At 33.8% G+C, this 16,370-nt stretch overlaps 1 protein-coding gene across 4 annotated transcripts in view; it reads right to left on the reverse strand.

The window, feature by feature from the left end:
• The window catches only part of ERBB4 (erb-b2 receptor tyrosine kinase 4), a 1,183,012-nt gene that overhangs the window by 30,629 nt on the left and 1,136,013 nt on the right, over positions 1-16,370 (reverse strand). For all 4 annotated transcript variants that reach the window (XM_030916910.1, XM_030916912.1, XM_030916913.1 and 1 more), the window contains exons 22-25: positions 15,671-15,746; positions 11,622-11,768; positions 9,528-9,625; positions 7,980-8,150 (exon numbers count right to left, since the gene is read on the reverse strand). In XM_030916910.1, the coding sequence (XP_030772770.1) occupies positions 7,980-8,150; positions 9,528-9,625; positions 11,622-11,768; positions 15,671-15,746 (492 nt within the window). The remainder of the gene's footprint in view (positions 1-7,979; positions 8,151-9,527; positions 9,626-11,621; positions 11,769-15,670; positions 15,747-16,370) is intronic.

Raw genomic sequence — 16,370 nt, forward strand, 5'->3', positions numbered from 1 at the left:
GAAGGCCAAGAAAAAAAAAAAGGGTTTTAAACTGAATAATTTAATGAGGAGCAAGAGATTTCAATATCATGTTTCAAGTCATCATAACATTGACAGAAGAAAAGAAAACTGGAAGAAAGTCCGTCCCACCTCCTCAGAAAAAAGTTCTCAAGCATGTGCAATACAGAAATATTACAAAAAATAGAAATTAAAAAGTAACTTAAAAACACATTTCTTCACCTTTGTTTGTGGTGGGGGTTTAATACAGCTAAAATGACTTTCTATAACCTCCTAAACTGATTTAGCTCCCTTCATCTTTTTCCTATTATTCCCAGCATGTCTCTCTCAGAATATTATCTCCTCAACTAGAATATTAACTCTTTGATAGTAGGACCTCTGTCTTCCAACTCTGTACTCTTATTGCCCAACACAGTACCTAGCCTATATAATAAACATTCAATATATTAATTCATTCACTCTTTCATTATAAGAAATTGAACAATTTCAGGGCGTGGTGACTCACACCTGTAATCCTAGCACTTTGGGAGGCTGAGAAGGGTGGACCACAAGGTCAGGAGATCCAGACCATCCTGGTCAACATGGTGAAACCCATCTCTACCAAAAATACAAAAATTAGCTGGGTGTGGTGGCTCATGCCTGTAATCCCAGCTACTCAGGAAGCTGAGACAGAATTGCCTCAACCCGGGAGGCAAAGACTGCAATGAGCCAAGATCGCGCCACTGCACTCCAGCCTGGCAACAGAGTGAGACTCTGTCTCAAAAAAAACAACAACAACAAAAAAAAGAATGAACAATTTAAAAGATTTCTACTTAGGCCCAGTGCCATGGCTCATGCTTGTAATCCTAGTGCTTTGGGAGGCCAAGGAGGAAGGATTGCTTGAGGCCAGGAGTTTGAGACCATCTTGGGCAACATAATGAGACCATGTCTTTAAAAAAAAAATTTTTTTTTTTAATTAGCTGGGCATGGGGGCACACAACTATAGTCTTAGCTTACTTCTACTTACATTTTGTCTGTTTTTCAACTTATTCATATATCTATTCTGGGAGAAAGAGTGTAAGAAAAGGAGGAAAATGCAAATCTATTTAATAGAGTTACTTCTTAGCAGTAGGAAAGAAGTGAAAAGAAGTTTAGATTGTGATGATAAATCCATTGTGCGTTACTTCACTAATGTGGGGTAGCTACAATTCCTCTGTCTTCCACTGGCTGAGATAATTAAGAGTTAGCTGATATGTTTTGACAGAGGTGGAACATTTAATCTTAAAACTATTTCTTACAAATGACTGGATGGGCTTGCAATTGAAACTATGTCTTCCTCTATAAAAATACATGGAAGCTTTTACATTAAATTAAATTTTCTAATATCATTAAAGTTAAAATATCTTCAGCCACATTATTCACTATTTTTATTCATTGCTATTTCATTTAATATACAATTTGTTTTATCAAACAAATATAACTCTAGGTAACTCAAAAGAAAAGGCCAAACTTAGCATTGTAACAAAAAAAAAAAAAAAAAAAACCTATGGAGAATTTTTAAATTATGCTAAACATGTAATCGAAAATATTAGGCAGCATGTGTTTAAATATCTAGAGAAAAGAAGGCAGCAATGGAAACTAAATCCAATAGACTGAATATACAAAGGGACAATGGCCTGACCCTATGTAAAAATAGAAACAAATTGGGAAGCAAACCTCCTTATCTACAATAAACAGCCCAGCAACCCAGCCTTTTGTAAATCAGATTTGCAGGAAGTCAGATTGCTATCTCTACTAACAACCCAGGAAGCTAAACAATTAATTGTATAACAATCATTGATTAATAACTGGCAACTTTCCTAATTTTTGTCCTTGCTTCCAACTTTGGACCAACAGAAAAAAGTCAAACATGCACCTCTAACCAATGACTTCTAGTTATCCTGCCTATAGCTTCCCCAGGCCAACAGTCTCTAATGAGGGCGAAGCCTTCCGTTTTTGTTTTTTTTTTTTTCCCTCCTATACAGCTTTCCCACTCCTCTACGGGCCTTTAAGTCTCTGCCAAAACGTACGTGATGGAACTTTCTTGCTATAGCAGTCTGAATAAATACTCTTTGCTTTTTTCTTTTGGTTAATACTCATTTATTTCCACACTATTGGAGCATCTATTCCAGGTCCATTAATAGGTAACATGCTTGCATACACTAAAAAGCTAATCTTCATAATATTCTGTGAGAAAATTTTTAAATCCCCATTTTACAGATATAGAGCACTGTTTGCAGAAGTTAAATAGCTTCTCATTTTCTCCTATTTTTACATCACACCAGAGTAATAGCTTTTGGTGTATTATTGCTTAAAGAGAAAGATTTGAGGCCAGGCATGGTGGTTCACACTTGTAATCCTCGCACTTTGGGAGGCCAAGGTGGGTGGATTGCTTGAGCTCTGAAGTTCAAGAGCAGCCTTGGCAACATAAGGAAACCCTGTCTCTACCAAAAAAAAAAAAAAAAAAAAATTAGCTGGGAGGGGTGGCATGCACCTGTGGTGCTACTCTGGAGGCAGAGATGGGAGGATCTCCTGAGCTTGGCATGTGAAGGTTGCAGTGAGCCAAGATCACACTACTGCACTCCAGCCCGGGTGACAGAGTGAGACCCAGTCTCAAAAAAAAAAAAAAAAAAAAAAAAGAAAAGAAAAAATTTTAAGGTAATAATAAAAGTGTATCTAACAATAATAACAGCAGCTGTAAATTAGGTAAGTGTTTTCTAACATGACTAAAATTTGTATTCATCAACTTTCTGGACAAATTTTGAATTGATTCATTGCTTTAAAGTTGTAATTTATCAAAATATATGTGGAATTTAAAAAAATCAAAAGCACTATAAAAATTACTTCTGTCTTTATTTGATGTTAGAACACATCAGCAGAAATAATTTGCTGGCCAAGAAGTAAGTGCATCAACAAGCTTTTCATAGATAGTGGGTAGAGCACCTTATAAGAAAGTGTGATTATTTATATGATATTGACAAGGAAAAAGGTAAAAATGAAAATGGTAAAAATGAAAAATGAAACTGGTGATTCTAAAAGTAGAGTAATAAAATTTATTTACCTGGCATTATAAATACTCTGCAATTTTTTAAAGTTAATTGCCTAACACTCATATAAGATAGGCACTACTGCATTTAGAAAATGAGGAAACAAAGTAATAGAGATATTCAGAACATTACCTAAAGTTTCTTAATTAATGCGCAGTGGAGCTTATATTTTCAAAATGCATTTTTTTGTTTGTTTGTTTCAAAGTCTATCATATATGCTTAAGGAACATTTGATCAAAATTCACCTTTAAGATGTTCCCTTAGCATGTTATTTAGCCACCGAACTTAAAATGGAAGTAATTTATTTTCTAATTTAGCCATGTAGGAAAGAAAGGAGGAGCATGGCATTTGCACATATTAGAAATTTCTGTAAAAGTTATGTAAAGCCAGACTGAAAACCATTAGGACAATATAGATGACAAATAAAGCTTTCTAAATGCCTGAACATAAAATGATATTTAAGCACAATTTCTTTTCCAAGGACTGAAAAAGTAAAAAGAGATCTACAGGTAATATTGTTTTATAATGTGGAATAAGAAATGATGACTAAAGGTCAAATAAGTCCTCGGGTGATTTATATTTTGTCTCAATAATTCCATCTAGTTAGCGCAAACCTTTATTAAGAATTTCTTGCATTGAGAATTATAAATTAAAATGAACAAAATGTTGAAATGTAAGAATTCTTACAAAAAGAAAAAGATGTATAGAATTACAAGAAAGAGAAACTATTTCTTTTTAATTTCACTGTTGTAACCAGAAGTAATGAATTTGTCACTTAAAATTATAAATACCAGGGTATATAATTTGATCATTTTGCAAAGTGTACAGAGAGCCTCCTTTTTACACCTTAACTGCTTTCTTCTCTCTCACAAACAAAAGACTGATTGTTCATTACCTATCCATTGATCTAATTTTTAAAACTTTTAGTTATCTATCCCCATTGGGCATGTGATAAAGTTTTCAGTTTGTACTGTATAAAATAATATTTTTTAATATATACATATATTTTAATATATATTTTAATATATATATTATATATTATTAGAAATTATAAATTAGAAAATTAGAAAATAAATTACTTCCATTTTAAGTTCGTGGCTAAATAACGTGCTAAGGGAACATCTTAAAGGTGAATTTTGATCAAATGTTCCTTAAGCATATATGATAGACTTTGAAACAAAAAAATATATATATATTATATATATTTTATATAATTATATAAAATTATATAAAATTTTTTATATTATATAAATATATTTAAATATAAAAATAATATATTTTTAATAGAAAAGAAAAATTAATTGAGGTCTCTCTCTTTATCTCTTTCCATATCAGATCTTCTAAATGGAGGTAGGTGAGTAAAAGGTGTAGGGCAGATTTGAGATGCATTTTATAAGAAAACCACCTGGGGAATTTCCCAAACAAGACAAGTCCCAGACTCTAATCACATCATGGAAATAACATGCTTCAGTAACTTTGAAGCAAAACGACAGTGTAGTAGGCAGCTATCTAGCTTACATTATTCCTCTCTTCCACTGACTAGGTGTGTGACACCAGTCATATCAGCTGACATCTCTGTGGCAAGTTTCTTCATTTGAAAGAAGGGGATGATAATAATAGAACCTCATGAAGTTTGTTTAAGGATTAAGGAGGTTAACATATATGTGTTGAATAGTAAACACCAGGGGATTATTATTACTTAATTATTACTGTCAATATGAAATAAAGCAAATTATGTTAGATAATGAGCAGCAAGTTGAAAATGTTCTTATGGCTATGGTCAAGAGAAATTGGATGCTGTTTGTTCTACTAGCTATGATACTGTTCTTAGATAAAGAAGGAAATTAAGAGAAAATTATCTTCTAGAAAAAATTAAGCATCATGTTTATATCTTATCAATGGAAGAAATTGATTACAGACATAAATTTACTAGTTCTTCATGCTCCGTAATGGTCAGTGAATACTGGATTACAGCACTTATTATTCAGTCCCTATATCTGTACGATTCTTTGATTAAGGTGGTCACTTCTTGAAAGCAGAAGTTGTGTCAAAATTCTTTGAGTCTTAAGTGTATACTAATGCTTCACATACAGTGGTACTCAATATATGTTGAATGAATGAGGAATGAATTTATAAAAATAAACAAATGCATGGATTTGACAGCTTTCAAAGAAAGAATGGAATTCAGATAGACTAGGTTTAACATTTAAAATGAAATGTAAAGTCTTTTCAGAAACAGCTTTCTAAACTTAAATCTACTTCTTAGAAATGAAAATCTACGGGGGCATGCCCAAGATGGCCGAATAGGAACAGCTCCAGCCTCCAGCTCCTAGCGTGAGTGACACAGAAGACGGGTGATTTCTGCATTTTCAACTGAGATACCGGGTTCATCTCATTGGGTCGTGTCGGACAGTTGGCACTGGTCCGCGGGTGCAGCGTGCCCAGCAAGAGCTGAAGCAGGGCGAGGCATCGCCTTACCTGGGAAGCCCAAGGGGGAAGGGAATTCCTTTCCCTAGCCAAAGGAAACTGAGACACACAACACCTGGAAAATCGGGTAACTGCCACCCTAATACTGCACTTTACCAAGGGTCTTAGCAAAGGGCACACCAGGAGATTATATCCCACACCTGGCCCAGAGGGTCCCACACCCACGGAGCCACCCTCATTGCTAGCACAGCAGTCTGAGATCTAACTGCAAGGCGGCAGCAAGGCTGGGGGAGGGGCACCCGCCATTGCTGAGGCTTAAGTAGGTAAACAAAGCAGCAGGGAAGTTCCAATTGGGTGGAGCCCACCACTGCTCAAGGAGGCCTGCCTGCCTCTGTAGACTCTTCCTCTGGGGACAGGTCATAACTAAACAAGAAGCAGCAGAAACCTTGGCAGAGGTAAATGCCCCTGTCTGACAGCTTTGAAGAGAGCAGTGAAGCTCCCACCATGGAGGCTGAGATCTGAGAACAGACAGCCTGCCTGCTCAAGTGGGTCCCTGACCCCTGAGTAGCCTAACTGGGAGACATCCTCCACTAGGTGCAGACTGACACCTCACACGGCGGGGTACACCCCTGAGATGAAGCTTCCAGAGCAAGAATCAGACAGCAATAATCGCTATTCAGCAATATTCTATCTTCTGCAGCCTCCGCTGCTGATACCTAGGCAAACAGGGTCTGGAGTGGACATCAAGTAAACTCCAACAGACCTACAGCTGAGGGTCCTGACTGTTAGAAGGAAAACTAACAAACAGAAAGGACACCCACACCAAAACCCCATCAGTACGTCACCATCATCAAAGACCAAAGGCAGATAAAACCACAAAGATGGGGAAAAAGCAGTGCAGAAAAGCTGGAATTCAAAACATCAGAGCGCATCTCCCCTTCCAAAGGAATGCAGCAACAGAAGCCAAAATTGACAAATGGGATCTAATTAAACTAAAGAGCTTCTGCACAGCAAAAGAAACTACCATCAGAGGGAACAGGCAACCTACAGAATGGGAGAAAATTTTTGCATTCTACCAATCTACTCATCTGACAAAGGGCTAACATCCAGAACCTACAAAGAGCTAAAAAACAACCCCATCAAAAAGTGGGCAAGGGATATGAACAGACACTTCTCAAAAGAAGACATTCATACAGCCAACAGACACATGAAAAAATGCTCATCTTCACTGGCCATCAGAGAAATGCAAATCAAAACCACAATGAGATACCATCTCACACCAGTTAGAATGGCAATCATTAAAAAAATCAGGAAATAACAGGTGCTGAAGAAGATGTGGAGAAATAGGAACACTTTTACACTGTTGGTGGGACTGTCAGCTAGTTCAACCATTGTGGAAAACAGTGTGGCAATTCCTCAAGGATCTAGAACTTGAAATACCATTTGACCCAGCCATCCCATTACTGGGTATATACCCAAAGGATTATAAATCATGCTGCTATAAAGACGCATGCACACGTATGTTTATTGCGGCACTATTCACAATAGCAAAGACTTGGAATCAACCCAAATGTCCATCAGTGACAGACTGGATTAAGAAAACGTGGCACATATACACCATGGAATATTATGCAGCCATAAAAAAGGACGAGTTTGTGTCCTTTGTAGGAACATGGATGCAGCTGGAAACCATCATTCTCAGCAAACTATCACAAGAAGAGAAAACCAAACACCTCATGTTCTCACTCATAGGTGGGAACTGAACAATGAGATCACTTGGACACAGGAAGGGGAACATCACACACCGGGTCCTATTGTGGAGGGCGGGGGAGGGATAGCAGTGAGAGATATACCTAATGTAAATGACGAGTTAATGGCTGCAGCACACCAACATGGCTCATATATACATATGCAGCAAACCTGCACGTTGTGCACATGTACCCTAGAACTTAAAGTATAATTAAAAAAAAAAAATCTACTTCTTAGCAGCCTTTTCGATATGATTAGGTTCAAAGGACTGCACGTTTTTCTGTGTTTCTGCTTGACAGAAAATATTTAATTTTTCTTAAATGAGTGAAAGAGATTTATACTTGTATTACTTCTTGACTAATAAATCATAATATCTTTTTAAGAAAGAAAAGTAGAAAGCCTACTTCATAGGAATTTTCATTTATTTATATACACATATAGTTTTATTAGTTGGAATTGTTTTTTAAAGGTTTGTTTTAGATAAATTAAGATGAGGAAAATGTTTTTCTTCTAAAATCTTGAAGGTATTTCAGAGTACATGTTGTATTGTCCATGCTTGTCTTCCAAAATTAACTACATATAGCAAGATTGGCACATCTTTTGTGGGTATGGTATATTTTTAATCTAGGCATCACATTGATTTGAGCTATATAATTATTTTGAAATGTTAGTGCTTATAACCTATTTACTTGATTTTATATCTCAGAAATAATATGGTATGTGTATATAATTCCTTCTTACCCTATTCGAGTCAATTCTTGCTCTGGAAGTATAGATGGGAGGTGGGATGTTGAAAGCCTGAGGGACCAAGTACTCCTCAGCATCCATCATATCTTCCAAATCCTCTTCATCCAAGAGATTCTGAAAGAACTTGCTGTCATTTGGACTGGGAAGCTTCATACGATCATCACCCTAAAAGATTGCCCATCAGACACAAATATGATTTCTTTATCTTAAATATGTAATATCATAACAAATGGTTGAAAAATTCATACACACATTAAAAAAACAAAAACAAAAACAAGTCTTTAGCACAACCACCAGCCATTAAGAAACCTATAACGTGCTTAGAAATGATAGGGCCAGGTAAACACACTTTATACAAGGAGAATATGATAAATACCATTAGAGAATAATAAAGCAAAATCAAAAGATGATATTTGGGAGGTAAAATCAATTTCAGGTCTGAAAATAATTGTTCATTGCCCAGATCGTGTATGGGTTGCAACTTTAAGAATAAACAATAAAATGTGATCAATTTATCAATGTTTATTTGGTTGGTTTGATGCTGTAGGATTATCAGGACCATAGGGTCTATACTTTATTCTATAGCATACTGGCTACATTTTCAAAGTAGTGACATTCAAAACTCATAGTGCAAGTGGCAAATAGACTAAAGGAGTAAGAGAAAGACACCAAAACCTTTGTTATGCTCTTCCTCACCTCACCTTAAATATTTTTCCTATATTTTTAAAGTTACATGATTTTTGGAAACAGTTTCAGTTCATGAAAACTAATTTTGGGGAAAAAATAAATGGAAATAAGTATCTTCTAAAACCTAGCTTTCATCTTTATGTCAGACTATTGATATGTAAATAAAGGCTGCCTTGTTTTACTGAGGAAACATAATTCACTCTAGTCCAAGGCCCATTTGTTTATAGTTTAGGTGAAAATAATTATAGAGAAATATATTATTATTTTTTAATTATCCAGTCTATTTTTCTAGTGTTAAATAAAAAATATTCCTTTGGCTGGTTGGTTGATTCAAATGTGCATCAATTCATTTGAATTGAGTTATTGCTTGGATACTGCCTATCCCTCCAAATAAAACAAAACATCTTTTAAAATATTTTTGGGTAAATTAAATATTAATATACTGAAACTTTTGATTCTCTGTCTTCAAGCATGGGCAAGATTAAAACAATAATCTGTCTTCCTTTTGTTCTGAAAAATGAAAATTGTACTAATGAACATGACTTATACATAATGTTAATAAAATCAAGGTGCTAAAATAAGTGTCTGAGGATCAAGACCTTTTCATGTATATGTATAATCATAATTATCTGTTCAATAGCAGAGCCACTTGAATACTAAGGGAAGGTGCTAAAAGGTGGATCTGACATGAAGTAAAAAAGCTCTTTTCCATAAGTAAGTCATTTCACATGATAATCTGCTTAATTAATCAGCATGTTAGTGGTCATTCCCACAGTTCCAAAGTCCCAATATTACTCATTTTGCAGTGAGTTTGCCATCAGTCTAGTCTTAAATGCATAAGTCAAATGTACTAACCTGAATAACTAGGTATCTTTGAGGGTCTCGAGCCATCCTTGAAAACTCAGCAGCCAGTTCCTTAAATTTAGGTCTACTGTCAGCATCAATCATCCAACCTGGAAATTTACACAGTGAAAATGTCACTATATCCATAATTCAAAGGAGTTGAAATTTAAATTTTGTGAAAATATGAGCAAAAGTTTGAAAACTGTTGTTTTAATCATAATGATCTGAAAAAGAAAGAAAGCTAGTAAAAGAAGCAACTCAATTGGTAAGGCTTTATCAGTCTCTTTGTTGATATTCGTAACTAAATGTAATGTACTGTCAAGCAAAAGATTTTTTTTTTTTCTCTGATGGGTATAGATGAGGTAACTGCAATATAAGCTATTGCTTTGTATTAGGAGTGACGTGGGAGAAAAGATTTGGTTACAATGCTTACACTGGCACAAAGGGGAAAAGAGGAATTAAAAGCAACTGTCTTGTGCTACATTTGTACTGGTGGACAAAAAAAAAAAAAAAAAACTAATGCAAAGTGATTGGTAATGCCTATTCAGCAATAGACATTAGCTTATCTTAGTACTAGCTTGTCCAGCATAAACATACTATCAGCAGTTTTCAAGGTATGTATTATTATTTAGCTGGGAGTCTAAATAAAGTAGACTTTATCTCTACAGGCTCTGTTTAGCTAATGAGATGACAAGAATAAAAGTACCAAGCTTTCCTTGATTTTCTTGCCAAATTATCCTCTTGTTAGGTATTAAAACTCCAAAAGAAAGGTAAAATTCTCTATTAGAGAAAGTGTTTACTTGGTTTTATATAATTTCATCAGAGCTAAATTCTAATGAATTTCAATCATTTCCTATGCTAGTTATAGGATTAGATTATATAAGACATGCATGTTTTTAAACTTTCTTCCATAGATATCTACCAAACAATATTTAATAGAATAAGGCTGTAAAGCTTTTTCCTTCCTTTTCTGGGATTTTTTTGGGTGTTATTTTATGTATCATTAATGTCATCTGCTTTTTTTCTCTCCAAACAAAGCTCAAATGCTCTGTATTCTATATGCATTCACTTGAAAAAATGCTTGCTAATGCCAAGATGCTAATGAGAAAATAGGTGTTTCTGAAACCATTGAAGCCAAAAAAGGTTAACCACAGTTGAGGTATCGGTTTCTCTCCAACTAAATATTGAGTAAATAGAACTATGCTTAGTGAAAAGGGCATGCTGACCTGAACTGCAAAGAACATTTTTTATTTCCTCCCTCACTGTCAGAATGTATCACACATGTCATGAATATAAATCTGAGTAGACCTGGGTCCAAAGTCTCTTATTAATAAGATGCTTATTCACCTTCACAAGTTTGTTTCTTTGCTAACCCGGTGTAAATCAGAAGGGGAAAACCTTAGATTATACAAGAGAAATTGCTACATGTTAATCTCACTTAAATTAAGCCAGAAACTCTGGAGACTTCCTTAATTCTATTTAAATTAAGGGCCTGTGCTTCAAAAACACATTTATAATACATATGTGCCTGGGGCATAGGAAGAATAAAGAAAAGTAAGAGTTTGATGTAAACAAATGATCAAATTGAAAAAAGTAAACATTTATATCTTTTTAGCTCACTATAGATTCATTTCTTCCCACTTCCCATCTTATCCTGCTAATTTGCTCTTGACTAAAACCCATAGATCCATTTCTATTAAATTAATTTTTAAAACTATCAGTTTCCAGGTTTTTTTCCTTCATGTTTACATCATTTATGTAGCCTGATATTTTCCCATAAAGGTCACTAATGTTATTACTAACATTCCTGTTAGTAATGTTACTAAGAACATTATTGTGACTAATTACCTCTCTTTATGACAGGCAATTTGACTGTCATGGAGATTATGAGGGTAAAAGAGTCATAATTTTGACTTCATAGCATGGAAGAATATTCCTTTATATTAATAATAGTCACAACAAAGAGGCGTTTACGTGTTCCCTTCATAATTGTTTTTGAACTGTTATATTTTTCAATACAGAGAAATGTTATACAGATTGAGTAATCTGTGCTATTACTTTGCTAAGAATGATGATGGTGATGATAACATTATTTTGCAATCTTACATTTGACCATGACCATGTAAACGTCAATTGTGCAGATGGGAGGCTGAGGCAAACGTTCTCCTTTCTCTAATAAATCAGGGATTTCTCGCGTTGGAATTCCATCATAGGGTTTTCCTCCAAAGGTCATCAGTTCCCATATAGTAACTCCTATATTGGAGAAAAAATTCTTACTTAAGCATATTAACAACATATTTTGAACAAACCAGCAACATACCACTGGTAAAAGAATACTCCTTATAGGTCAATCAAAACACCAATCAATTAAAAAAAAAAAAAAAAAGCTCCACAAATTCCTGTATCCATTATGAGAACCCCAATGTCAAAATCTTTGCGGGGGAATTCAATTTTCTTATTATTGTCTTGGAATTTCTAATGGATAGAAGAGACAATTTACAGTGGATATCAGCGTATAGAATCTGTTTCCCATTTCTGCCTATAGGTAATACTAATGTTTGCTGATCCAAGTTATATTTCACTATACCATGTTGCAGTCCATAAAACAATTCATTTACTATACATACATATGTATTCAGTAACAATAAATATGATTGCCAGTAAAAGAAGATATTGACTAATTTTAAGATTAGCATCTTTGCTATTAAAGCCTTCCAGAATAATTACCTCATGTTACAATAAAGAATTGTGACTCTCTCTACCTTACACAAAGAAAACAGTTGAATAAAACAGATATACTTCTTTAGTAAATATGAGAGCCTGAGTGAGGAATGTTCCATATGTAATATATAGTACATGCGAAGTAGGCATCAACAAAATTGTGAAGGGGATAAAAAGTAGTTTATTCTTTAGGTAATAAAATGGCTTTCTTGAATCACTGGGACATTGATTTTCTCTGCAAAAGCAAATACACTAAATGTTAGCATGCAAATAGCCAGTTTTGATGATAATGATGGTTCTGATTTCAGCAATAATATATACACTAAATATCATTTTTGTGATATAATGATCATATAGTTTAAAATAATATTTTCTTAAGGGTAAAGATTTTTAAGTTCAGAAATGGCTAGCTGGGCACAAAAATATTACAAAGTGAATTTTGATTGATATACAGTCATCTTTCAATATAAAATCCATTAATTAGAGCTATGTTTTCTTTCCTACTGCCATCTGTAATGAATTATTTACTCAGGCTGAAGTCGTTTTTAGTTTATAACAGTTATCATTGACTGATAACAAAAATACAAAGCTTAAAATATAAACCTATGTTGAATTTAAAATTATTCTTTATAATAGAATATTAACTATTACCTGATTTTTTTGGGTTAATATTTACATCTTAGGATTTTAGGTATATTGTTAACATGTACGTAGGATAATTTAATTGACTGATTGTTATTACATCTTTAAGTTTGTATATTAAGGAGTAGTTCCTAAAATATAAAAATTTTCTCTGAGGCGGGCTGCAACAAGTTAAGTGGATGACTGTTCATCTCTAGATAGTCATACTTACAGAATATATATATATATATTTTATATTTTAGAATATTTTATATTTAGAATATTTTATATTTTAGAATTTTTTATATTTTAGAATGATATATTTTATATTTTAGACAGGGTCTCAATCTGTCACCCAGAATGGAGTGAAGAGGCATGATCACAGCTCACTGCACCCTCAACCTCCCCAGGCTCACATGATCTTTTCACCTCAGCTTCTTGAGTAGCTGGGACTACAGACATGAGCCACCATGCTTGGCTGATTTTTGTATTTTTTAGTAGATAAAGGGTTTCAGCATGTCGCCCAGGCTGGTCTCAAGCTCCTGGGTTTGAGGCATCTGCCCACGTCGGCCTCCCTAAATGCTAGGATTAGAAGCACGAGACACCATGCTGGGCCTAGAATATATATTTAAGGAGAACATTTTGTTAACTTAGATAGGCAGTTATAAAAGATAGAGTAGATACTCTCACATCTCTATCAGAACTCCCAACATAAGCAAGATACAAAGCAACTGTAAATCAAAATAATAGAAAATATAATAAACAGAAACATATAAATACAAAAACAAAAGTCAAAATATAAAAAAACTACTTCTGATAATCCAATTATATGCTTGTAAAGGTGATGACAAGATAGGGTTAGAAAAGGATGGTTTCATGCAAAAGAACAGTATCAGGAAAGCTAAAATAAAACAACCTCAAATTTTACTTGCAATTCCTTTTTCTTAAGATGTAGATCACAGCCGATGCTTATTTTTGTAAAAATAAAAATGCACCTAGTGAGAATTTTCCATAAAGGTGCACTGTAAACAAAGTTATGCAACTTTCTCTGCCTTTTATGCCTTTTGCAATCAACTATGATATATCATAAAAATTTTTAAGTGTCTTATGAATATGGGTTGATGACCTGGGCTGTGTTTCAAAACAGAGTACTACCTATCTTTTATTTATTTTTGATGAACACTTCCTGGGATTTTGCAACTCAACATGAAGAAAAATGTTACAGCCTGAGTAACAAGATTTTCCCCAAAAGACAAATTTTACTATTAAAAATATGACTGTTCTGCCAACTTTACATATATTTTGAGCTAATTTAAATTTGCTTTCAGGAGATTGCCATATTTGATTCAGTGAATTATAAGTAGAAAAAGAAGAAAAAGAAAAAGTATATATATATATATGTAAAATATACTATATGATATATATAATATATAAATCTGACATAGTATATATTCTATAAACCTGTCTATATCATGTAACATATGCTAATCTACATGCTAATCTGTGTCATATAATATATAAATTTATAGAATACATGTAATAGATGTTTTTCTGTACACTTCTTACAATAGTTTAGGAAGTAAGTTTTGTCCAGCATTGACAAATAAGAGTTGTAAGTTCGAAGTGATTGAATGGTTTATATGTTTTTTTCCAACAATGCAAAAAAAGGTAAAACTTTTTTTAAGCTTAATTTTGAGTAAAATAAATTGTGCCATGCGTTTAAATCTCACTACCACCCTTTTATTTAAGTGGGTGTTATGCTTTCTTATTGGTAAGAAATGCCAATTTTATATGATATGTTTAAACTTAGAAACATATTGACTCCTTCTTAGTAATACCGGACTTACATTTAAGTAGCCAGACAGATGCTAAATAGCTCATCTTAACAATTAAGCACAATAAAATAAATGTTCTAATTATAGATATCACTCTTTTCCAGTTCATATTATTCACTCTGTAACATTTCTGTTACTCCACAAGTACTTTGTAAATTAAAATTAATGTTGTAATTAGCATTCTTCTCTTTTTACCATGTTCATTGCTCTAACTTACTGCTGTCAGTAATTTTTCTTTGTTATGACAATAATCTGTTTTCTACTATAGAACATAAAAATTCTCATATGTAAAAAACACACAAAAATTGGTTTTGTTTTTGTTTGAATATTTACTATATTCAGAGTTATGTTTTTGAAAGTCGCTTAAAATTAACGCCATGAAATTCTGTGAAATTGTCCCTAAACCAATATTGGCTGAATATTTTTCCTGTCAAAATGATCAGGCCAGTTGCTATCAAACCAAAGCTTATGGAAAACATCTTAGCAGAGATATTAGTATATTACATTGTAATAAACTAGAAAAAAGCAGAAAAAGGCAGAAAGGAATGCTATTTAGAATATTTTGTTGTTCTTCATTGAGAACACATGTACACAGGGAGGGGAACCTCACACATAGGGGCCTGTCAGGGGATGGGAGGCAAGGGGAGGGAGAGCATTAGGACAAATACCTAATGTATGTGGGGCTTAAAACCTAGATGATGGGTTGATGGGTACAGCAAACCACCATGCCACATGTATACCTATGCAACAAACCTGCAGGTTCTGCATGTGTATCCCAGAACTTTAAAATAAAATAAAATAGAATATTTTGTTGTTCTTTTTTTCATTGAGAAAGCAAAGAGTTTTAACTCCTTTAGATTAGGCTTATAAATAGGTATTTATAACACAACAAAATAATTTAGCTTAAGATATTTCACATGAATTTAACATATGTATTTTTGCTTTACAAGCTTTAATTCGCAAAGAAGATTTATTTACCATAGCTCCAAACGTCACTCTGATGGGTGAATTTCCTGTAATGTATACACTCCAGAGCCATCCATTTAATTGGCATCTGTAGAGAAGTAAGAAGTGAAAGTTTTAAAATTACATTAAAAATTCATTTCTATATGTATTTCATAAATGTGAATCTCTGGGCTGGACTTAATCATATTTTTTAAATTGTGTATGTGTAGATATAACTATAACCATAAATATATGTTAATTTATAAAATACATAAAGTGAAATAATCTAAAGACATACTATACTTATTCATTTTTTATTTTATTTATTTATTTTTTGAGATAGGGTCTCAACTCTGTCACCCAGGGTGGAGTGCAATGACACAATCTCAGCTCACTGCAATCTCTGCCTACCAGGCTCAAGTGATCCTCCCACCTTAGCCTTTGAGTAGCCGGGACCACAGGGGTGTGCCACCATGCCTGGCTAATTTTTGCATTTTTTTAGAGATGGGGTTTCATCATGTTGCCCAGGCTGGCCTAGAACTCTTGAGCTCAAGTGATCTGCCCGCTTTGACCTCCCAAAATGCTGGGATTACAGGCATTGAGCCACCATGCTTGGTCGTACTTACTTATTTTTTTAAAAAGCTTTATAAACAATTAAAGGTAAAAATAATTAAGTAGGGATAACTTTCTATAGTTCTTAATTAACATTCAGTAATTAAGTTGCTAGTAAATA

Source organism: Rhinopithecus roxellana, chromosome 14 (genome assembly GCF_007565055.1).
Source record: "Rhinopithecus roxellana isolate Shanxi Qingling chromosome 14, ASM756505v1, whole genome shotgun sequence".
NCBI lineage: Eukaryota > Metazoa > Chordata > Mammalia > Primates > Cercopithecidae > Rhinopithecus > Rhinopithecus roxellana.